General features: G+C 48.1%; 1 protein-coding gene across 1 annotated transcript in view; it reads right to left on the bottom strand.

Annotated features, from left to right (window-relative positions):
- Positions 1 to 4695: 4695 nt before the first annotated feature.
- Positions 4696 to 22116, bottom strand: part of LOC134015179 (zinc finger SWIM domain-containing protein 6-like) — a 34227-nt gene continuing 16806 nt past the window's right edge. Inside the window, exons 2-14 of the mRNA XM_062454537.1 lie at positions 18252 to 18608; positions 17749 to 17897; positions 17060 to 17210; positions 15640 to 15819; positions 15284 to 15454; positions 14988 to 15134; positions 14746 to 14892; positions 14179 to 14439; positions 13092 to 13227; positions 9285 to 9442; positions 8874 to 9037; positions 8370 to 8451; positions 4696 to 8217 (exon numbers count right to left, since the gene is read on the bottom strand). Coding sequence (XP_062310521.1) covers positions 7352 to 8217; positions 8370 to 8451; positions 8874 to 9037; positions 9285 to 9442; positions 13092 to 13227; positions 14179 to 14439; positions 14746 to 14892; positions 14988 to 15134; positions 15284 to 15454; positions 15640 to 15819; positions 17060 to 17210; positions 17749 to 17897; positions 18252 to 18608 — 2969 coding nt within the window. The 3' untranslated portion in view covers positions 4696 to 7351. The remainder of the gene's footprint in view (positions 8218 to 8369; positions 8452 to 8873; positions 9038 to 9284; positions 9443 to 13091; positions 13228 to 14178; positions 14440 to 14745; positions 14893 to 14987; positions 15135 to 15283; positions 15455 to 15639; positions 15820 to 17059; positions 17211 to 17748; positions 17898 to 18251; positions 18609 to 22116) is intronic.

The following is a 22116-nucleotide window of genomic DNA, read 5'->3' on the forward strand; positions in this document are numbered from 1 at the left end:
CTCTCTCTCTCTCTCCTCTCTCTCTCTCTCTCTCTCTCTCTCTCAGTGTGACATTTAGATGGCGTGACCTGATGGGGTTTCATTAGTATCTCTGGCCCTTCTGGTGTTGTGGTTATTCCTCCCTGCAGAAGACAGGGTTATCGCATGGTCCTTAGACACCTTCGAGTAATAAAGCTAGAGCTAGCTTCACACACAGACAGACAGACATGAAGAGATAAGAAAAGGGAGGGAGAGAGAAAGACCGGCGCAACGATCACACAGGAAGCAGGTACAGTAGCCACAGTAGTTTGTTTACAGCCGTTGTTTGTCTGAGCTGGTCCAATCCCACGCCTCCGTACTGCACGGCTCCGTCGAGGGACGCATGTAGAAGAAGCTTGTTAGATGTGGCTGGTTGCAGGGGTGAGGGGCAGCCAACAGTGGGGAGCAGTGCTCCTCCTGTCATCGTGTTGTGCCTGATGAGGAGCACGGGACTGCCCTCAGGCTATCTGCACTTCCAGGTGGGGGAGGGCCACAGGAAGTACAGAGAGAGAAGAGAGAGAGAGAGAGAGAGAGAGAGAGAGAGAGAGAGAGAGAGAGAGAGAGAGAGAGAGAGAGAGAGAGAGAGAGAGAGAGAGAGAGAGAGAGAGAGAGGGAGACAGAGACAGAGACAGAGACTGATGAAACAGAAAGAGAGAGAGAGGGAGACAGAGACAGAGACTGATGAAACGGAAAGAGAGACAGGAGGGGAAAGAGGCAGGTGGGGAGAACAGAGAGATAGCAGAAAGGAGACAGGAAGAGGTGAGAGGTGGGGAGGCTCGACCAAGAGAGAAGAGAGAGGAAGCAGACAGACAAGAAGGGAGGGAGAGCGACAGGAGGAGGAAGAGAGAGGCCGGAGGAGAAATGCGTCGAAGCTAGAGAGAAGGAAGAAATAAGAGAGAAGAGAGACCAGAGGCAGAAAAGGACAGCCAATAGGCTGGGTAGCACAGGCTGAAGTGGCAGTCTAGATGAAACAAACACCATACATGAACAATGTTTTCTATCCCCGCATGAGAAAACTAAGAAAATGATACCTACAGTTTAAACATATGCCAAGGCTTGCACTAAATGAAAGTGTAGAAATATAAAGCATAGCCTTTGACTTGGGAGTCGTGAAAAGACTCCCGTAGAAAACCATACAGATTGCTGTATGAATGCACATCATGAGGCTGATATTTGAACACTTCAAAATAATTCTCTATACAATGTACAGCATGGAACATCACGATGAATGCAGCCTTGATGTACGCGCTCGTTCTTTCCTCACCCTCTTCCACCATCTCATTTTTCATTTCTCCCTTTTGTTCCTGTTTAGCGGAGATGGAATGCCCGCTGAAGTAGAGAAAGGTATGGAACCTTGTGGAAGACATCATGCTGAGTCTTCTTATGGTTCATGTTTTTGTCAGCAGTGGAAGTGAAGTGCCATTTCCTGCTAAAGTAAGCTAACCATGGCTAGTCGATTGCTCTTTCCTCATTCCCTTGCAAGCTTAGATGGGCTAAATTCAGATTTTCAGGTCAAAATCTTTTTCCTCACAAGCAGAAATCAAAACAATAATAACATTAAGGTGAAAAGATATGAATTGTATCAAATAAAGGCTCAATAGCCTACAATATAATGAAATAAAAAGAATAATATCAGAGTAACCCCATGCAATAGGACTCAATGTTACAGTTAGAAACAAATACTAATATTAATTCATAGGGAAAACTATTCTGTCCCAGAGTTTATATTTATAACAGGAAAGAAATGCAGCTGTAATGCTGTGATATATTTTGAGAGAGCAGTGAGACAGGGATAAATCACTTGGGTGTCGATGGAGTGAAGTGGATTTTCCCTCTTTGTCTCGGTTGTTCATGTGATTATTAAAACTGGGAGAAAGATGGAGAATCTTCCACCGGATTCTGGCAGGGAACTGGCAGAACGTGTGACCAAGAGCAAAATATTTCTAAGAAAGTGTCATGAGTACATAAATCTTCCAATATTTGTTAATTGCTCTTGGAAACCTTTTCAAACAACCTGGTGTTAGCAGAACCAGAACTTTTAAAGAGGAGCAAATGTGTGAACCAACTGTCTTTCTAAGGTCCGGTCAGTCAAGGTTATTAGAGTTCACATTCATACCAACTTCAGTAGAGGATAATTCATCGAACAAGTGTGTAGGGGTGGATTAATGAATACACAGGCTGCTAAACCACCTAGATTTTGTGTGAAATTAAATTCTGTTTCATCACTTGCACATTCAATGTAGTTCATATTCAGAGAGATAGGGTCCGATGATCCCACCAACAGTAGCCTATATAAACACCATGGCTGAAAGGGTGGACCTTGGACACGGGATATAGACTTCTGAGGTAAAACCTTTATGAACAAGACAATCAAAAATAAATAAAAGCAAATGTACCATGGAACAATTTTATCTCCCTTTAGATGCTTCAGTAAACGATTTGATAGTCGGAAATATAAAAAGATGGCCTACCAAATGGGTGCTCAGGGAATAAGTTATGGCTGGAACTTTCTCACTCTGTCAGGCGTTTTAACTCGCTGTCCTGGAGGACACATTAACTTAGTACCCTTAAATAAAGTCCTTTAAATAAAGCTGAGAGTTAAATAATGAGAGCCTTGCTCCCCCGTTCCCTTCTGCTTTAAATGAACCTCTCCCTTTTTATTTTATTAATGTCCCCTTATCGCTCATCGCGGCCGCTGACCCATTCAGCCGCTCTCCCCACCTGCTCAACCACACCGCCTGAGATGCTCCCGCAAGTGGTCGCTGGCCACAGACGTAATTGAGGGCAATTTTCAAATTAAAATTTAAAAAAGCTCGTCCATCTCGACGTGGCGGGAGGGAGTGGGGGACGGTGGGTGGATGTCTTGATCAGGTTCTGCGGGCAGGTACCCTGGGCTGGTGAGCTAGGATGATGAACGATGGGCATTAATCTCCATGACAGAGAGCGAGGAGTTAGCGCCGGTGATAGCGCAGCTAACGGCTTTAATTAGCATTTAATCAGACGCCCCGGGGCCGATGGAGGGGAAGAGGAGAGATCAAACTCAAACGGCCAAGCTCTCCTCCGGAATGAGAGAGGAAAAGGAGAGACAGTCCCAATGGTAAGCTGCCATAAGCACAGCTACAGAACAGGCCTGTGATCCTCCTTGTGCTCTGAAGGTTTAGCATGCATGTTGCCACCTCAAAAGGGCCCCGACTCCGGGGTAGACATGAAGGAGAGGTAGTGAAGTTACCCAGAGGAAGGGCCCTTGGTCATGAATATTCAATATTCTTGGATACCCAAACCAACCAAGTATGCAGATATCCGTTGCAGTGTAGCATTAAGACTACTGGTGTTGTACAGTGGCCCCTTCAAACCACACTGTTGAAATCACATTTCACGCAACATCCCGCACGCACATTTGTTCCGCATGCCTACACGATGTGATGATGAAATGCGTGTGTAATATTCATCATTGTGTAGGCCGACAGCAAAGATGCAGCATGGAAAACGACATCAGATGGCCAGTGAGTGAATGTGGCAGAGAGATCGAGACAGAGAGAGAAAGGTCTGATGGTCGATGGTGAGGAAAAGTCATTTAGTCTGAATGTGGATGTGCGTGTGATCATGATGTCATTAGAAGGATACACCATGACAGGCTGGTGGATTCGATGCTGCTGCAGGAGACCCATGGGATGTCATTACCACCTGGAACCTAGGCACAGGTCACACGCGCACACACACACACACACACTGCACGTGCACACACACGGTCACAAGGTGGAATCCATCACATAATATATGGACAGCTCTGACCAGCCCCTGACAGCGTCAAACAATATTGTCGGTAAATCGGTGTCTTTCCTCGCCAAATCCTGAGGTTCCATGTGTGCATGTCTGTGGACAAATAGGCCTCATTACCATCCACACACAAAACCATACATGACACACATCCACACACTAACACAGACAGCATGTGCTGCTAAGTTGCTGTGTGCACGTCTGTAGCAGGCTGTGCTTCATTACTGTTCACACAGAGACAGTTGCTGTGTTTTTGTGTCAATATTTAATGAGGGGCTGAGAGCCTAGGGACCCCACTGCTGTCAGGAGCTCCTGTAGTCTGGAGGTACCACCTGTTCAAACTCTCTCCCCAATGGCCACACACACACACACACAACAAACTGACAAACCACGTTCAAAGGTTTAGTAATTTTGTTGCAACATTGTCAACGTTATACGCGTGTAAACAACAACTTTTGCTAGCTTGACTGCCTTACATCGTTTCCAAAGAAAACCATGGGAATATCAATTGAAACATGACATATTACCCTCCTGCTGGCAAAAATGACAGGGGTAAAAAGCTGCCAACAGCTGAATGATTCCTCAGTTTGACTTCCCTGTGTCAGTGTGTCAGATGATCTCAAACTGCTTGACTGATTTCCTCTTCCTGATCTGTTTCTATGCCGACCAGCGTATCACATCCTGTCCATCACTACTCACACAGTGCACCCATAACAATAACGGATTGTTATAGAAGATGAAGAGAAGATGTCTGTGAGAGATAGCAGTCAGTCTGTGTGTCTCTCTGTGTGTGTGTGTGAGTGAGTGCCTGTAAGATGGGGAAAAAGTGTGGATTTAAAATAGTTTAACTAGAAAACATAAATTTGTTTTGCAGGACACAATTATTCAAGTAAGTGGAAGTACCTTTAAAAAAAAACTAACTTTAATTAAAACAAAAGAAAATTCAATCATCGACTCATTAACAAGATTATAAAACAGTGATTTAGTTACATAAATAAATTGATATTGGTGTATCAAATCTTAATTTCATAAGCATGTATACATGGATCGTTGTAATAAATAAAATGGGAAAACAAAACAAAAAAATAATTTTTCCTACACAAACAAATTAAACGGCTAAAGAGAAATGGAGGAAATTCTTTCAGAAGAGAACAAGAGACACAGGACAATGTAGGTCACTAAACACACGTGAGGAATTGCTGGGTAAAAGCAGGATTTACACAGCCATTCTGTTACTAATAAAGGACACTAAAGCTGGGACCAAGGTGGGTTGGCTCTCGCCTCTTGGAACGTGTTTGGTTGTTAGAACGTCTGTTTGGTTAAAGTTAAAGCGTTAGGACAAGGCAAGAGAAAAGGCTGTTTTATTCTTTAAACAACACAAGAGAAAAGCATACCAAAAAAGCATGAACAATGGAACAGAAATAAAAAGCATGTCAGAAACACACTGGTCTTTAAGACAAGCAGAGCAGGAGGAACCATCAATAGTTTCGATAGCCATGTCTTCCTAGCTAGGCTACATTATGATGAACCAGTGTTAGCTAAGCTTAGGTACCTGGCTGCCTCCTTACTGTAGGACCGACCTGCCATGATTGATACAAGAGAGACAGTTACTGTAAACCGGGTGGCCATATTAGGGTTAGGGCAGGCAAAGAGGTTAATACTGCAACACAACTGGCCCAGAGAAGACTAGCCACACCTCTGCTTCAGTCATCAGGGCATCCAACCCATAGCTAACTGCTAAGGTGATTTCAGTCCCACCGAGAACCAAACTGTACGGAACAAATCTGATTCAGTGGTATAAGCATAGACTCACCTTGTGAGCTCAACCAAACAGAGCCAGGCCAATCTCTTACTTCAGATATGTATGTTTAGTTAGAAAGAAGAAAGAAATCAAATAAAGACGAAAAGGGAGCGCAAGCTACAGCGGCTTCAAGTATTTCACATTACATAGAATACTCTGTATAAATTAGTTAACATATACTTTCAGATCCTCCATATCCAGACATTTCACTATTGTATATATACACAGTACAATAAACGCTCGCTAATGTCGCTCCCCGTTGGTTGATCCTGCGGTCGTTCCTTTGTCCTTTTCCTGTTCTAGAAATCCCTGAGAACATTCTGTTGACAGTTGCTGAAGGTTCCCCACAGAATATCAGAGCTGACCGGGTTCTCGTTCTGTGGTTTTTATGTAGGGTTGTAATATGATACTGGCCCCATTTTACACTCATCAGCACTAGGAAGTAGACGCCAGTGTTACTGCCTCGCCCCAGGTAGTAGTGACAAACACCCTGGCTTTGTCTTCTGATTTGTCTGCTCTTTCTTACCATCAAGGTTCGAAACGACCTATGATTCTAGGGAAGGGGGGGGGCTTTAAATGTCATAGTTAAACATTCTTAAGACAATTTTGCTATCTTATCTGTATATTTTCCACTTTTATCTGTATGTTTTTCACTTTTAATGTAATGAAATCTTATGTTTGAAATTAAAACAGTTTAAACAATAATATACGAATATCATACTTGACATGTCCCAGCCCTGCTCATTTCAAACCTGCCTACCATGATCAGTCAGCTGCAAAGTTGCAAAGTTGTGACTAGCACAGCTGACTGATGGGGATAAGATGCTGTCTGGGGTTGTCTTTACGTTCTAGGAACTACATAAGGAATTCAGTCATAAGCTTGGCTTGTCTCAGTGTCTGTTTTGGCTTGCATCTGGCCCTACTGCATTAGTGGCAAAGGTAATACTAGTAATACTCATGTCCTTGTCTGTTAACCGTTTGTCATTGCCGTAGGACCAGCATACTGTCCATCTTTTAAACCACTTAATACTGTATTTACAGTGGGGCCTAACTAACAGGAGGAGTGAGATACTAGCATCATTCGGGATGTAGTTAATGCCTATGACCCAGTGAGAACTGGCTGTCTGAGTGCTGCTGAGTCAACAGAAATGCTGCTGGGGGCTTCTTCCTGGTGGGCGGAGCTGAGCGCTGCAGTGCTTACCAGTGCCCCCTAGAGGGCAGGAAGGGAGGTGCTCTGTGTGGGTAAAAGCCATAGTTTCTCTCTTTGAGGGAGCCTACTGATGCAAGGTTTTTTTGTTTGTTTTTTTGTTTTACACAAGCGCTATCATACGAGGGCTTCAGCTACTGGACAACACAATCTCAGTATAAACCAACATAAAAAATTTTTTAAAAAAAAAATGATGCTGATTATAAAAAAACTTTTACTTGTCCTCGTTTTCCCCTCTTACACATGTGAAGAAGTAGGCCTACACACAACATTCACAAAATGACAAACAAATCCTCTCTTCAGAAAATAAAAGACTTCTGTACACATAGTAGTAGTAATAATAATAATAATAATAGTAATAATGTGTACAACAATAACAACAGCAAGAATACCATGTGTGGCTCTGTCAAGTTTTTTTCCCTCCTCGACTTCTTTCGTTTTCTCTCTCAAGTTAATGGTCCATTAGGAGTCCAAAAGGAGTGGAAAAAGGCAGACTAGAGTTAATAGAAAAGTTCTAGAAGGGCACAGTTCCCCTCGTCCAGCCCCAGTCAGCCAAACCTCTCCCTCACCAGCATCATCAGTTTCTTCTTGCCCTTGTAGATCTGTTTGAGGTTGTCTATGAACTGGGTGAACTGGATGTGTCCGTCGTGCGCCATTAGGAAAGTCTCCCGGGCCTTCCCCAAGAACTCGATGAACTCACTGTAGTGGCGCGGGCTGATGTGCGTGAGGCGCGAGTGCGTCGTGTTGATGTACGCCCCGATGGTGGCGTCCAGGAGCTGTCGCAGCGGCGCCTTGTCCAGCGACATCAGCTTCCCAGAGTTCCTGCGGCTGTGCAGCGCCGACACGATCCCCGGCGTGGTCAGCGTGCACCGCCGCAAAATATCCGACAGCACCGTGGCGCACTTCACGCTCTTCACCACCAGGGGGATGACGGCGGCGAGCTCGTTCTTGCCCAGCGAGTGGCTGAGGGCGCAGGCCCAGAGGACGTCGTTGATGGCCGGGTGCGTGTCCTGGTTGTAACTCAGGTTGAGGTGGGCCATGGCCAGGGTGGCCAGCTTGTACGCTCTCATGGGGTAGCCCCGGTGCTCCATGTAGCGGGCGATGGTGAACAGCTGGGTGTAGCTCATCCCCGTGGACGCCGCGTCCAGCACGATCTGGTAGGCCGTCTCGAAGGCGATGTGGTCCTTCTCGCAGAGGGTGAGGGCGGACAGGGCACAGTTCTGGGGGTCCTTCATGGCGCACTGCAGGGCCAGGGTGCGGGCAGAGGAGGCCAGGTTCTCCTGCTGGTGGCAGTCCAGATGCAGGCGGACGATGGTGCTGTTGGACATGACGGTGGTGGCCACGATGCTGGTGGCCTCGGTGGGGGTGAAGAGGGTGAACCAGCTCTGCATGATGCTGTCCAGCGCATACACACCTGGGACACACACACACACACACACAGGGTTAAGGAAGAACCGAATAACAAGCAGAAGCAAAAACAACGACAGATATTAGATTTGCAATTGCATTTTTGTTTTGTTTTTATATTTAAACGATAACCTTACCAGGATATTTGTGTGTACTTACCCACTTCTGTGGCACAGGTTACTAACCAGCGCACCATCTCTCTTCTCCTCCAGTTCAACGTGGACAGGGTTATCCTCATCACCTGGCAGACGCGAGGAAGAGGAGGAGGATGGATGTAGACAAAGATGGACAGGCGGGAAAGAAAAATAATTTGAAGAGATGAGGCAGACAGTTCACATAGGATTTGGATTTGTTTATGTTGAAATGTTCATTTAGAAACATGTAGGACTTTAGAGTACGACTTTTTTGACTACTAGGGAAGTATCAGTAGGAGCACAATGAAGAATTTCAATATACCTGTACTGTTTACAAATTACAAATAAACTTAAGAGAATAACCAGATACATCAGCATTCTTAACCATGATACTTGATTTCACAGTACCAATGATTTTGTTTGTAGTTCTTGAAATTGTGATGGCTTATTTACAGTACGCATACACATTGTGTCTAAATGCATCCCTGTGTGTGTGTTACCTGTGTTTGTGTGTGTGTGTGTGTGTTACCTGCAGACCCAGCTCCAGGGAGACTTTGAGGAGTGTGATGTCAGGCAGGCTGTCCATGAGCGTGGCGATCTTGAAGGCGTCCTGAGCCAGCTTGAAGATGTGAGATGACGAGTGGATGTTCTTCTGGATGGACTCCAGCACAGTCTCCAGCTTACGACTGTCACCTGGGCCAGACGGGGGGACAACGAGACACATGCAGAAGCTCAACACCCTATTCCCACAGAAACGTGACAACGAAAATAAAAAGGTGAAAAAAAGAATGGTTTTGTGAAAAGTGCCCCTACTGGGTGTTCAGACGTGGTTTCACATGGGTGGGTGAGTGCATATGTTTGAGAAGGTGAGGATGCCTGTGCGGGAAAACGTGTGAATTTGAGTGGCTGTGTGTGTGTGTGTATATGTGTGTGTGTGTACCTTTGGCTGCGGTGAGCATGGTAGAGGCCAGCTCACACTGTTGGGACTCAATGTGGCTGAGGGTGAACCAACGAGGGTAGCGGTTCGGTACCACGGAAACAATGTGATGCGGCCGCGACAGGTCACCCGATGATGCTGTCGACTCTAACACGGGTAACCTGGAAAGACAAACACACAAACTAGCATCATGTCACACACACGTAGATGCCCACTCAGCTAGAAACACCAAACAACAGTCACACTCAGAAAGAATGACTCTTTCTGCCTCTCTCTACATGTAAAAGCATTCTGGCCATCAGAATCTTGCGCGTGAAAGACCCAGACAAAAATACTTCATTATTTCTGCTCCGATAGCAAGCCTGGGATTCATAAGGGGACTGATGTTTGTATATTTCTACCATTTACTTTCCAAACCTAGTTCTTAATCACCATGCTGAAGTCACCCCAGCATAATTAGCAGTTCTTGCACTTTAATGGGTATTAACGAAGTCATGTTCCAGAACAGCTGCCAATGTATACAGGAGTCCTGTATATACAGTGTATACAGGAGTCCTGTATACACTCTCTCTCTCTCTCTGTCTCTCTGTCTCTCTGTCTCTCTCTCATTATAGACAACAGACTAGATCCTATCACCATGGCGGACAGCTCATCTCAGATTCCAGCCCTCTCCTCTCCTGCCCCATTTCAAAGGTCTCCAAGCCTTCTGTAGACAGGCAAACCTGGGCGCTTCTCAACCAATCACAAAGCTAATTGAGTCTACAGGGAAATTAGGAAATTCACCTTGCACTCCTCCGAGGTTGGACACACATCAAACACGTACGGTACCGTGCGCATGCGCACTTCTTATTTTTTTTCCTCGCAGATTTACACATAACATCTGACATTACATCAAAGCAAAGCTAGAGAGGTCATGCTAAATGCCTGTTTCATTTTCAGAGCAGAGCACGTAAGATACTGTTGCCACCTAAGCACCATCAACATTTCAGTCTGAAGCATGTTAGACCAAGAGAGGGAGGAACAGGTATAAACAGACTCTCGAAAATAAAGGTGACAAAATTCAAGGCGAGCGATGTGCCGAGTGTGAACACCGAGGCTTAGTGTGAAACGGAGATGTTTCAATGCCATAGCAACGAGGGGTTCATTCCAAGCACATCTAAAGAGCTGCTAAAAGCTCCGGAACACTGGGGGATTCTAGAAGATTCCTGGGGTGTAGCAAAGCAAAAAAAAATGGCCCTAGCTAAAGATGGAGGCCTCATCAACATTCCTGCCTTTGTTTGCCTTTCACAGGCTAGCTACTGGACAGGATCGTCTAGAAATGTAAGAAAACCGACAAGTAACTTATTCAGAATGTTTCATGAGGGAAAATAATACCGGGTCATTATTTTGAGCAAAAAGGTTAGCAAAAGATGCACCCCTTCCTAATAACAACCATGTAAAATCTTCAAAACGACCTCAGCTGTAAACATTATGACCCCCCCATCAAGATTACACTGTAAACCCTCACATTTATGTTACTGCCTGTGCTCAAAAAACAACAGTAAAAGTCAAGGCTCGTTTCTTCACAGCCATGAGTAGCCTGAACGTGACTCCATTAAAGGCAGAGTAAGGGAGGAGGCGAGTGGAGGGGGGGTCAACCAGCTCCCCTGGCGTCCTTGCAGAGCATCAGGACAGAGCGGGGACCCTCACACACTTCTCATGCTGGAGGCGTTAAAGGGTAACAGCGGCCGGCTAGCAACCACCGGGCGCTCAAATCCATTCATTCAAACACACGTATGCAGGAAAACACACACGCGTGCACACGGGTATTGCAAACGCACACACGATCCCACAGATATGTCGATTCTTTCAGAAGGTGTCTCTTACAAACCAAGGTCCTCCACCCTCTCCTCCAGGTTTCTGGTGAACGTCAGCCTGACTAGTGAACTCTCTACCTCCAACCTCTTCCCCTTCAGAGTGTAAACACTGCTCGCTTCCCTCCATCCATCCACACATCCGCTCGGAAAACGTCTCTCTGCCTATTGTAGCTCAAGCCCATCCATCCTGGTTCTCCACAGAGGAAGGAACTGACAGCTTGGCCTGACAGGAAGTCTAACAACCCTTCACATACATAGGGTCCAATAGTCTACAGGCTGTAGATCCAACAGTGAGTAGCCAACGCTGCTTTACCGGAAAGATCCGGCACCGTGTTTCTCTAGGGCCCTGTGTGAGAGGGACATCTGTGGGGAACACGAGCAATGTGGTGTGGGTGTGGTGCTGCTAAATGGCCTCCTTTTCAGTTCCCTCGCTCGGTAGCTAACACGGTTGTGTCCAACTCCACATGCATATACAATGGAATAGTTGACCCGCAGACGCTAGAAATACCTCCTCGTTGCCTTCACCAAGACCCAACAGCTCTGTTGGAGTCTCTCAGAGGTTACAGCTCAAATAGGCCTCAAAATATATATCAACGCTTCACGGCCGCGTTGAGCTGCGATTGTACCGTAGACATAGGCGAGGACTACATAGAAACGTACTGAGCAGCATTGCATTAGCATGCGCCACCGACCGCCACTGCACTAGTACATTACAATGCAGAAAGCAGCACTGTGTTGGGGTTAGCGTGGGATAAACAGCGCCAGGAGACAGGGTCTTCCCCTCCTTCACGTAGTAATGAACCTGCCCAGAAGAAACCCAACGCCACACTACCCAACACAACACAAAGTCCCCTCTGCACCTGCAAAACCTGCCTCTCACCCAACCTGGAGTCCCATATCCAAATGGTGTATAGTGCGTTGTTTGTGTGTTTTCCGGGTGTTTTAAGAGACTCTCCGTATCAATGATGCCGTAATGGGAGCCATTAAATGCGGGTCCTTCTCGCCTCTCTCTGTGTTTAACTGGCCAGAGTCCCCTGGGAGCAGAGAGGTATACGCTATCATATTACAGTACGCTACATTACACACATTCATTACCTGCTGAGTAGACACCCCTGCTCCCAGGAGCTGCTATAAGTGGCCACATTATTCTAAATCGCCCGTTTCACACGCCAGGGGTGATGCTGGGGCTGGGGCGTGTGTGAGACTGTGCAAGTGTGTATGTGTGTATGAGAGTGTGTGTGTGTGTGCGATTAAGAAAGATCAGGTTGGACAATGCAGAGAACAGAGGCACAGGGCTGTATACAGCTTGGGTGAACACACAAACCACTAGAACATACAAACTCATGAATCGGGCTGTACATTTTAGGGGCCTTGTCTGACATCCGTTGTACTGGGAATATGGCAAAGACCAAGATACTTCCCTTCACTGCTGAGCTAGTTGACAGGTAAACTGGTTTACACTGCATTAGGAATATACAAATGTGACTTGATTGTTAGTGTTTTCCCTGCCTTTTGCTACAACTGAACATCTCCGAGCTCAACATTTCCATGCTGAACACCCACAAGCGCTCCTTCCCTCATTCTCACCGAGCACCAGCGGTGTTCTGGGCCCGAGCCACGGAGAGCTAAATGACAGCGAAGGTGTTCCTTTGTTCTCCATCCCCATGCTGGGCTAGCTCGCGTGTCCCCATTGGCCACACACGCGCGAGGCTGCACATCATAGCCACTAATTACTGCCTAATTAATCAAATTAATATTCACTGATCCGGCTCCCTGCACACACAACATCAAAACAGAGTGGCTTCATCTGCAGAACACACACACGAGCGCAGACGCGTGCAGTACACGCTACACACAGGCGTCGACGTATACTTTGCCCACGCCACACTCGCCTGTCCACACCCACAAACACACGCACGCGCACACGTTGGGATGACGACGTAGAGGGACTCACCGCATGGCTCTCAGTGCAATCTTGTACGCCAGTTCAGCATCGTGAGGTAGGAGAGAGGTGAAAAGATAACGAGCAAAGGTGTGCATGGGAACACTCTCTCTGTGAACAATCTCCCCCAGGCCACTGTAAGGCCCACCTGCAAACCAGACGGAGAGAGAGCAGGGACACAAGGTTTATGGACACACTCACCTAGGCACACAAATGACCAAGCGAGTCCACCTGAAAACCCCTTTGTGGACAGGGAGAGGGGAATCGTTTTTTTTTTTTTTCAGGTGGATTAATACCTTTCTTTTCTTTGTTTTTGGAAGCATCTTCGGTGTGATTTTATTTCTGATTTATAATCATCTGTTTCAATCCTGCAGAGAGAGGGCAGGGCTAGACGCTACCGTCCTCGTTTTCTTTCCTGACGGGTGGGGGGGGGGGGGGAAGGCCACGAGGCAGGAGACTAACTGTGACGTTGTGAACACCATATGGCCATATGTGCAGAAGCCTTCCCTCTTATACCACCCCTCCCTCCATCCCTCCCTTCCCCTCAGAGAGGGTTATTTCAGACACAACAGGCCACAGACCACATCACACATGGGGTCCACTCAAGCCTCCAGAAGCCTCAGGCCCAGAATCCTCGGGACTCTGTTACGAGGCAGCCCCAGAAGTGGGTGGTCGTCCTGGGCAAAGGCAGGGCCTGTGACTGGGGTTAGGGTGGGACGAGAGGTTTTGAGGGCTGAGTCTACAGGATACGCCACCTCACCCATTTCCAAACCCCAGGCGTCACATTCTGTTCCAGCACAAGACCTCGATACAGGGTGTGCTTGAGAGTGTGTGTTTGTGGTTGCTTACACAATACACCCGATGGTACTCTGCAAGGCTTATTTCTGTCTGGTTTCGAGGCGGCTGTAGTTATATTTACACCACAAAATAGAAAGATAATAAATATTGAGACAGACTAAAATGTGTTTTTTCCTGTTCTTTGTTTAAGTATGTAAGCCAACTAGGGATAGGGAGACAAGAATAGAGAGTTGGGTAAAAAGCTTTGAAATCTATCCCACCGGTGTGTGTGTGTGTGCCTGATGTAGCGCGCGTTCCTCACCCTCTAACAGGAAGACAGCTTGTTTGCGGAAGATCTTGACCAGGGTGTCGTCTAGCTCCACTTCCTGCAGCTTGGCCAATAGCTGCTCTTCGTTGCGACACACCTTCTCCTGGGCGTACAACCCATCTGGCATCACCCTCTGCTGGCCTAGACCAATCAGGGCCGTTTCCACAGCCAACGCCACGTACGATTCGCCGTCGCCTAGCAACCGCTGCACTGGCAACCGCTGCAGCTCTGCCCGACTCACTACGCTAGAGCAGTCTGAGGGAACGAGAAACACACACAAACAGGAGGAGGAGAAAGAAAACAAATGAGAAGAGGAGAACACAGCAAAGAGTCGAACAATTCTACTAAACCCAACAAAGGTTCCAGCAAGGTTGATGGATCCATGTGACAAAACCGAGCTTTGAGGAAGACCCTAACATTCGATAACCTTTAAAGACCATGGAAAAGTCGAAGACAAAAAGGGACCGTGTGAGATAGTGTGCATGGAAGCGTGTGTGCGCGAGCGTGTGTGGGCTTCCAGCACGGTGACCAAGCATGGGCAGTCTCTCCCAGGCCCCGTACCTGAGAGGTCCAGACAGGTGTTCCCCCCCTCCTCCGACCCCCGGCCCGTCTCTGTCAGGGTGCTGAACAGGGTCCCGATGGGATCCAAGGGATGTCCTACCCAGCCCTCCATGTTGGTGATGGACGTGACGCCTTTATGAAGCAGCTCTGCGACAGAGATACCACATGTTAACCACACACAAACACACACGAATGGCCAGACAGATGTGTATGACCTGTGTGGGGTTGTAGCCCCTGCCCACCTTTCTTGTGCCGGCGGAAATGCTCCAACTGTCTCTGCTGCTGACGCTTTAGTGTGTTCACCACCGCAATGGCCAATCGGAGGGCTTCCCGGGGGTAACCGTGGGAACGCAGGGCATCCACCCTGGCACACGCCGTTGGGACATGCTCTGAGGGACGGAGAGAGGGGCAGAGGAGAGAGGGGCAGAGGAGAGAGGGGCAGAGGAGAGAGGGGTTCCGTTTTTGAAGAGCATACTCTGTCATTTCACGAGAACAGAACACACACCAACGTCACACACGCACGCACGCACACACTCACCGTGCCACATGGGCCAGCCGCGAGCGTCGAAGAGGGAGCCATCCTGGTTGTCATGGTAACAGTAGTTGGCGTAGAGGTCGCTGGCGATAATGTGCTGCAGGTGGCGGTCCTGCCAGTGGAGGTCGCACGCCTCGATGGCCCGCGTGAACACAGTCCTGTGAGGGCGCGACTCTGAAGGAGGAGAGAGAGGACACCGTTCACCTTTCACCTTCTCACAGGGGGAGGGAGAAAGAGAGAGGGGGGGAGTGAGAGAGAGAGAAGGAGACAGAGATAGAGGGGGGAACGAGAGAGAGACAGAGAAAGAGAGACAGAGAAAGAGAGACAGAGAAAGAGAGCAAAACCTGTCCGTCCCTCACCTTGGTTTCCATGGGCACCCTGAGGCAGGGAGTGGGTGAGGTTGGGCAGCTCATTGCCGTGGTTACCGTCCTCCCAGGGGCATACGTCCACGCTGTTCCACCTCTGGAGCTGGCGGAGCCACCAGCACTTCTGCTCCGCCTTGCAGTGGGGGTTCAGCACGATACACATCCATAGGGCCCCTGTACACACACGGTGAAGAATACACACTCTGATCTTTTTTTTATGCATACGCTGGTTGTCCCTCAAGGTACACTATTCTATCATCATGTCTGACCCACGTGACAACAATTATCTTTTTTAAATTTACAGTACAGGTAAGTGGCAGGGCTGCCGTTCAATTATTTAGAGGCAGGAAAAGGATTTCACTTTTCTTTCCAAGGTGTAGAGAACCTGTCCAGTTCCCTTTCTCTTTTGAAAGGTTGTGCTCAAATGCAGCCTTGCACTGATGCACATGCCCAAACTGACAAACTATTTAGAAACCGGAAAACTTTATTAGTCCGTTTGTGACAAGAGACACACAGCTCAAAGTGAGATGAAAAGAAAAACAAACTCAAAAGGGAGGAAGCGTCTAGGATATAAAAACAGTAGGACAGAGTAGAAGCTGAGAGATACCAGAATGGCTGTGAGACACAACAGCAACCCAGGTCACGATGTGTATGTATTCTGTATACATTCGAAAGTACTAGCTGGAATGTTTGTTTAAGCTACCCAGCTATTGAGATGGGGCTGAGGGGGAGAGAGAGAGAGGTGGCCGAGCAAGGAGACTGGAGACTTCGACATGCGCAGACAGAGAGGAAACAAAATAGAAATGAGGGCTGTGTAGATAAATAGATAGAGAAGTGAAGGAAGGATGGCTTTGAGTCTGGAGGAGAGGAGCGAAGGATCGGGACAAAGAAGAAAGGAACCGAGAGGGCTGCATTTCCCACCCATCGGGAGAAAGATAAGGAGTGAGGGAGAGGGGTTTGAAGTCCGCACTTCGAAGCAAAGTTACACTTCTAACTGTACACGCAATTAAAGCAGATTAAAACTCAAATGACTGCAACATCCCTAGAAAGCGGAGACCGAAGGCAACAGCGGAGGAAAACAACCAAACAACAACACACATCTAAACGTTAGATGACAACAAAGACTGCCGACAATTTCTGCTGTTGTCCTAGTAACAGGCCCCCAGGATTCTGGAAGTGTGACTTGGTTTTTCAAGTAAACAGGGTTTTTTTAGAGAGTGAACGGTAAACAGTTGGTGAGGACTTAAACACCACCTTGTGGACCCATAGTTTCCCCACACAAGCATACACACACGAAATGTGTAGCAAACCAGGGTGTGTGTGTGTACTAAACCTCGTAGGCAAGTGTTTGTGCATCAAAAAAAAAGAAAATGCCAGTCCTCCAGTCTCAGTGCACCAGTGAAAGTGTTCTCACCTAGCTCGTCCCAGAGCTGTCTGTACTTGTCGGTCATGGTGGTGCCCTGCTGTCTCCACAGGGCAAGCCGAGGGTCGGCCATGAACTGTTCTGTGATCAGTGTTAACATCCGCGCTCCGTTGGAATCCCTCATCTTCAGCATCTCCCTTACCTAAAGAACACACACACACACACACGTCAGTCGGTCAGTCAGACACACATAAATATATACAAAACACATACGCAGGCATTTCTAAATGGAATGTAACAGGCACATTAGGCTTTCATCCTCACTACGCTTGATCGTGAAGAGTGTAATCTGCGTGTGTGTGTGTGGTCATCAAAGAGCATAATGTAGGAGCACATTAAAGACCCTGGTTAATGGCCAGAGCAAGCAGTCTTTATGCAGCAGTGACAACACATTACAGTTATACCCCTTTTCAACAGCCAATCATAGGCTTTGAGTCTGGAATAGAAAACCAAACACAAATCTGCCAATTCATCTGTGCTCTGACACGGTTGATAGATCGAGAGTTCCTTAAAACGACCGAAAAACGACTTGTTATCATAAGGGGTTGAAGAAAGGAGGGTTGTCCAGGATTGATGTTAATGAGGTCGTGTGTGTGATTGTGTGTGTGTGTGTGGAGGTTTCCTGTACGTGAGGGTTGCGCGTGTGAGTGAGTGTGTGCGTGCGCGTGTGTGCGTGCTACCTTGCTGAACAGCAGGTTGAGCTGTTTCCCAGAGCCGTGGTATCCTCCCTGGGAGAGGAAGAGCTTCACCTGCTCCTGGACCTGCTCCTCGTCCAGGTGCCAGCAGTTCTCGTCATCCACACTGGCACCTGCCGTAGGGTCCGGGGCCCCTACACACACACACACACACACACAAACACACACACACACAGGTACACAAACACACACACTGTATTTTACTAGACAGTCAACATAACCCTTTTCCAGACAGTGTCAGTGTCTTCCCTCTCCTCTCGCTGTCCTTCACCCCCACCCCACCTTCCCAGAGGTAAATAACAGGTCCATAGTGTAGATTGGAGGACACCGTCTCTCTGTTCAAGGCAGGATCACCCTAATGAGCTGCATCGATCTGCCCAGCCCCTGCCTCAATCCCAAAATCAATGTCTCTCTCACACACACACACACACACACAGAGACACCGCATGTTCAAAAGCTGTAAGTAAAGCACACAAACACCCTCTTACCGTGAACCTGGTTGATCTCAGAGTTCTGCGACAGGATCTCGTCGGCCAGTTTCTGGGCGGTGGGCAGCACCTCCGTGTGGTGGACGGAGATGAGGTACTGGACAAACTTCTGCAGCTGGTCCCTACTCATCTGGAACAGCGTCTCCGAGATGGGCAGGTGCAGCTTGACCTGCTCGGGCTTCCGTACGCGGTACAGGGACAGCGCCACCACGTGGGCGCAGTAGAAGATGTCCTTGTTGCCGCAGGTGCAGGTCACCGCGGTGATCTTGCAGCGGTCGAAGCTCACGCTCACGCTGCACACCTGCTCGGGCTGGGCGGGCGTGGCCGGGTCGGTTACCGTGCCGCTCAGGTGGAACCCTGAGGAGGAAGGAACGACAAAAGAAAGAGAGAGAAAAGAGAAAGAGAGAGAGAGGTAGAGAGAGAGGTAGAGAGAGAGAGGTAGAGAGAGAGAGAGAAAAGAGAAAGAGAGAGAGGTAGAGAGAGAGAGAGAGAGAGAGAGAGAGAGAGAGAGAGAGAGAGAGAGAGAGAGAGAGAGAGAGAGAGAGAGAGAGAGAGAGAGAGAGAGAGAGAGGCAAAAAGAGAGGGGTTAATAGACACTGACGCACAGACTATTATGAAGACCGCATACTTTAGACACAGTTTTACTGTACAGAGATTGACTAAGCGGGAGAGAGATCGAATTGAATTAGCTAATTGACCTATATTGAGTTAAATGTTTGATCTAGCTACCTAGCGAATTACACGGCTGTAATTCCATCACAGCAAGCCTTTGAAAAGGGAATATCACAAAGACTCCACCCCGACTACGAGTTAGAATCGGTTTGATAGAGAGATAAGAGGTTAGATGAGGGTAGCAGACTCTGTGTAACATCACAGAGAAAAAGGGGAGAGAGAGAGCGAACGAGCGATAAAGAGCTCCACCATTACCCTGACGTGTCTCCGTGTGCGAGAGAAGGTGTGTGTGTGTGTATCAATAATGGAGCCTTTTCATTTGAATAGCATTTGATCTATTCCTCGCCACACCATGAGACAGAGGTCATTATGCGAGAATAAATATGCATGAGCAGGGGCGGGGCGCTGAGCGCCGGCCTAAAACACACACACGGACGGGCAAATGAAAGAGCATATGAAACGCACACACACACACACAGCATGAGATCATGCATTTATTAATAGCAGGGGAGGGGCCAGGGAGATGGAGAGCGTTATGAATTCATTTATGCGCTCAGGAGAGAGGATAAGGCACGTTGGCCCAGGGAGGACATCCATCTATAAATACGGTTATCAAAGGAGCACGTTCGCTCTGATAGCAGGTCTGTATTAACATGGATATCAAAGAGGGCCGCTTCTGCTCGACATGCGGTCCATGCGTTGGGATGTGACATGGGGGGGTGGAGGATGTGTGTGTGTGTGTGTGTGTGTGTGGTGATGGGGAGGGGGGCTGAGAGCCTTTTTACACCACACACTGTTTGAGAGTTACACCTTGATCTGGCAAAGGGTCACAGACCGAACTGTGTCCCTACACTCAGAGTGCAAACCCCAGCCTGTCATGTGTGTGTGTGTGTGTGTGTGTGTGTGAGATTGTGGCCCCAGAGGTAGTTCAGGATGCAGTCGAAAACTCCTGAATTTCCGCAGTGACACCACAACCCCAGAAAAGGGGGAGGGGAGCAACTCAGAACATCCAAAACATCCAGATGAAAACTTAAGTGGCTAGAAATGCACTTGTCACCATGTAAACACCATACACGTAGGCCTATCTGTAGGCCTAATATATCGACATGAGAATTCGTATGGCTAGATGTAAAAGTCCAAATGTTAACAGTCTGTTCTATGACTGAGAAGTCACATATACTTCCATGGTCAATTTCTCTTTCTTCTGAAAAATTACAGGTTTGCCTTGAAGTCATGTCTGATGGAAACTCCCTACATTTCCCTACCGTTTCATCCCTCTATCCCCCTCCATGCACCCCCTGTTCGGCATTCTCTCCCTCTCTGACAGATGGGTGGGTAATGAGTTTTGCCTCTCTCCTGTCCAAGAATCTGGGCACTGAAAACTCCCCCCAACGCCAAAAAATGCCCTTTTAATTTAGCCGAGCGCTGAGCAAAGGGATATTACTTTTGATGATGACACACCCAGACAAGCACGCGCGCATGCATACACAAACAAACAAACAAACAAACACACACGCCCCTCTCACTATCTCTCTCCTTGACTACTGGTGCGCCATGAAACCTTGAACTTCTCATGTGCTCTCTATTAGAGCCTTCGCACCCCCCTCACTCCTCACCCCCCCCCCCCCCCCCCCCCCCCCGGACCCCTTCCAACCCAGGGCTTAGGGGCTGCTTCTCTGACCGTCAAAGAGGCCAGGGCACGCTTTCAAAGGAAGCGTGGCGGCCATTTTTAGCAACAAGGCTTCAGTGAGGTTGCCCTAGAAACCCCTCATGACCAGCCTGGTGAAATCACACTTGGCTCGAGGCGCAACCTGCGAGCTAGTAGAATAGACGAGAAGAAGAAAAATCTTCCGCATTTTTGCAAAGGGGGGGGGGAGAAGGGAAAAAGAAAGAAAGAGAAAGTGTATGAAGTGTGCATGTGTGTGAACCCATCAAGGCCCCTGGACCACCCACACACTTAGTGCTGGGAGGAGGACACATCAAAGCACCCGACGCCTCCCAAACAGCCCGCTCCCTCTCTCCCTCCACTTTTGAGTCATATAAGTGCCGATAAGCCGGCAAGCCTTCTCTTGACCAGCTACAGTCACTTGTGTTGCCGGTACCAAAACAAGGGGGCCCCCCAAAATACCAAAATCATGCTCTTATTTCAGGAGAAGGAGGAGAGGCCACAGGCAGACCCACAGACTCAGGAATGCAGCGTTTATATAGGTCCCATAAAGTAGGGTTTAGCTGTAGTCTCTCCCTACCCACTTGAAGGGGCTATGGGTGGAGGCTGGACGTTGCTTGCCTAAGCACAAATAGCTCTCAGTGTGTGCTACCACTAGGGCAAATTAGATTGAGCATCATACATATATTTCCCCGATCAAATTAAGATTCCAAGTCAATGGAGACATTTCTGGTGGAGCAGCAGTGAGAAGGTCATTAACTTTATTTGCTGAATTGGTTCATGAGTGACTGTCCCCTAAATCTAATATGGCACCACACGGTTCAGACCAACCAGGAGAGAGAGGGGGGGAGGGGAGAGAGAGAGAGAGAAAAGGAGAGGGAGGGGGAGAGGGAAGAGCGAGAGAGAAGAGGAGGAGGGGGGGGGGGCTGGAGGAAAAGAGATATAGAGAAAGAGAGAAACAGGAAGAGAGAGGGAGATAAAGAGATAGAAGAGAAAGAGAGGGGTGGAGAAGGTGGGGCCCCATCGACTGCTGTTCTTGTTCTCCACTTTAGCTTTGAGTGCTAATCAAATGACCACACAGAGCTCCAGTTCAGAGCCGGCGTATGTGCGCCGGGGGGCCTGGGGCCCTGCTCTCACAGAACAGGATCCTATGGTAGGTGGAGGGATCCTGTGATATCTACGTAGCACGTTAATAGGATGGAATTCCATCCGGCCTAACTCAGAGGCCCCTGAAAGGAGAACTGAGTGGAATCTCAAGGGTGAGGAATGCCACTGCTGGGCAGTATAGAGCAGAGCATGGACTAGGAGAAGTTGTGTGTATCGTAACACCTTGGCTGACATTAACTGTACATGCTGTGTGTGTGTGTGTGTGTGAGAGAGAGAGAGAAAGAGAGTAAATCCGTGTGTGTGGTCCTATAGCCCCATGGAGTGACCATAAACACAGATCAATCCATCTCTGTGGGAGGTTTTGCTCCCAGCGTGCGCTCACGCCTGTTTGCATGTTGTTGCTAGTGTGTGCGTGCGTGC

This window comes from Osmerus eperlanus, chromosome 28 (genome assembly GCF_963692335.1).
Source record: "Osmerus eperlanus chromosome 28, fOsmEpe2.1, whole genome shotgun sequence".
Lineage (NCBI taxonomy): Eukaryota > Metazoa > Chordata > Actinopteri > Osmeriformes > Osmeridae > Osmerus > Osmerus eperlanus.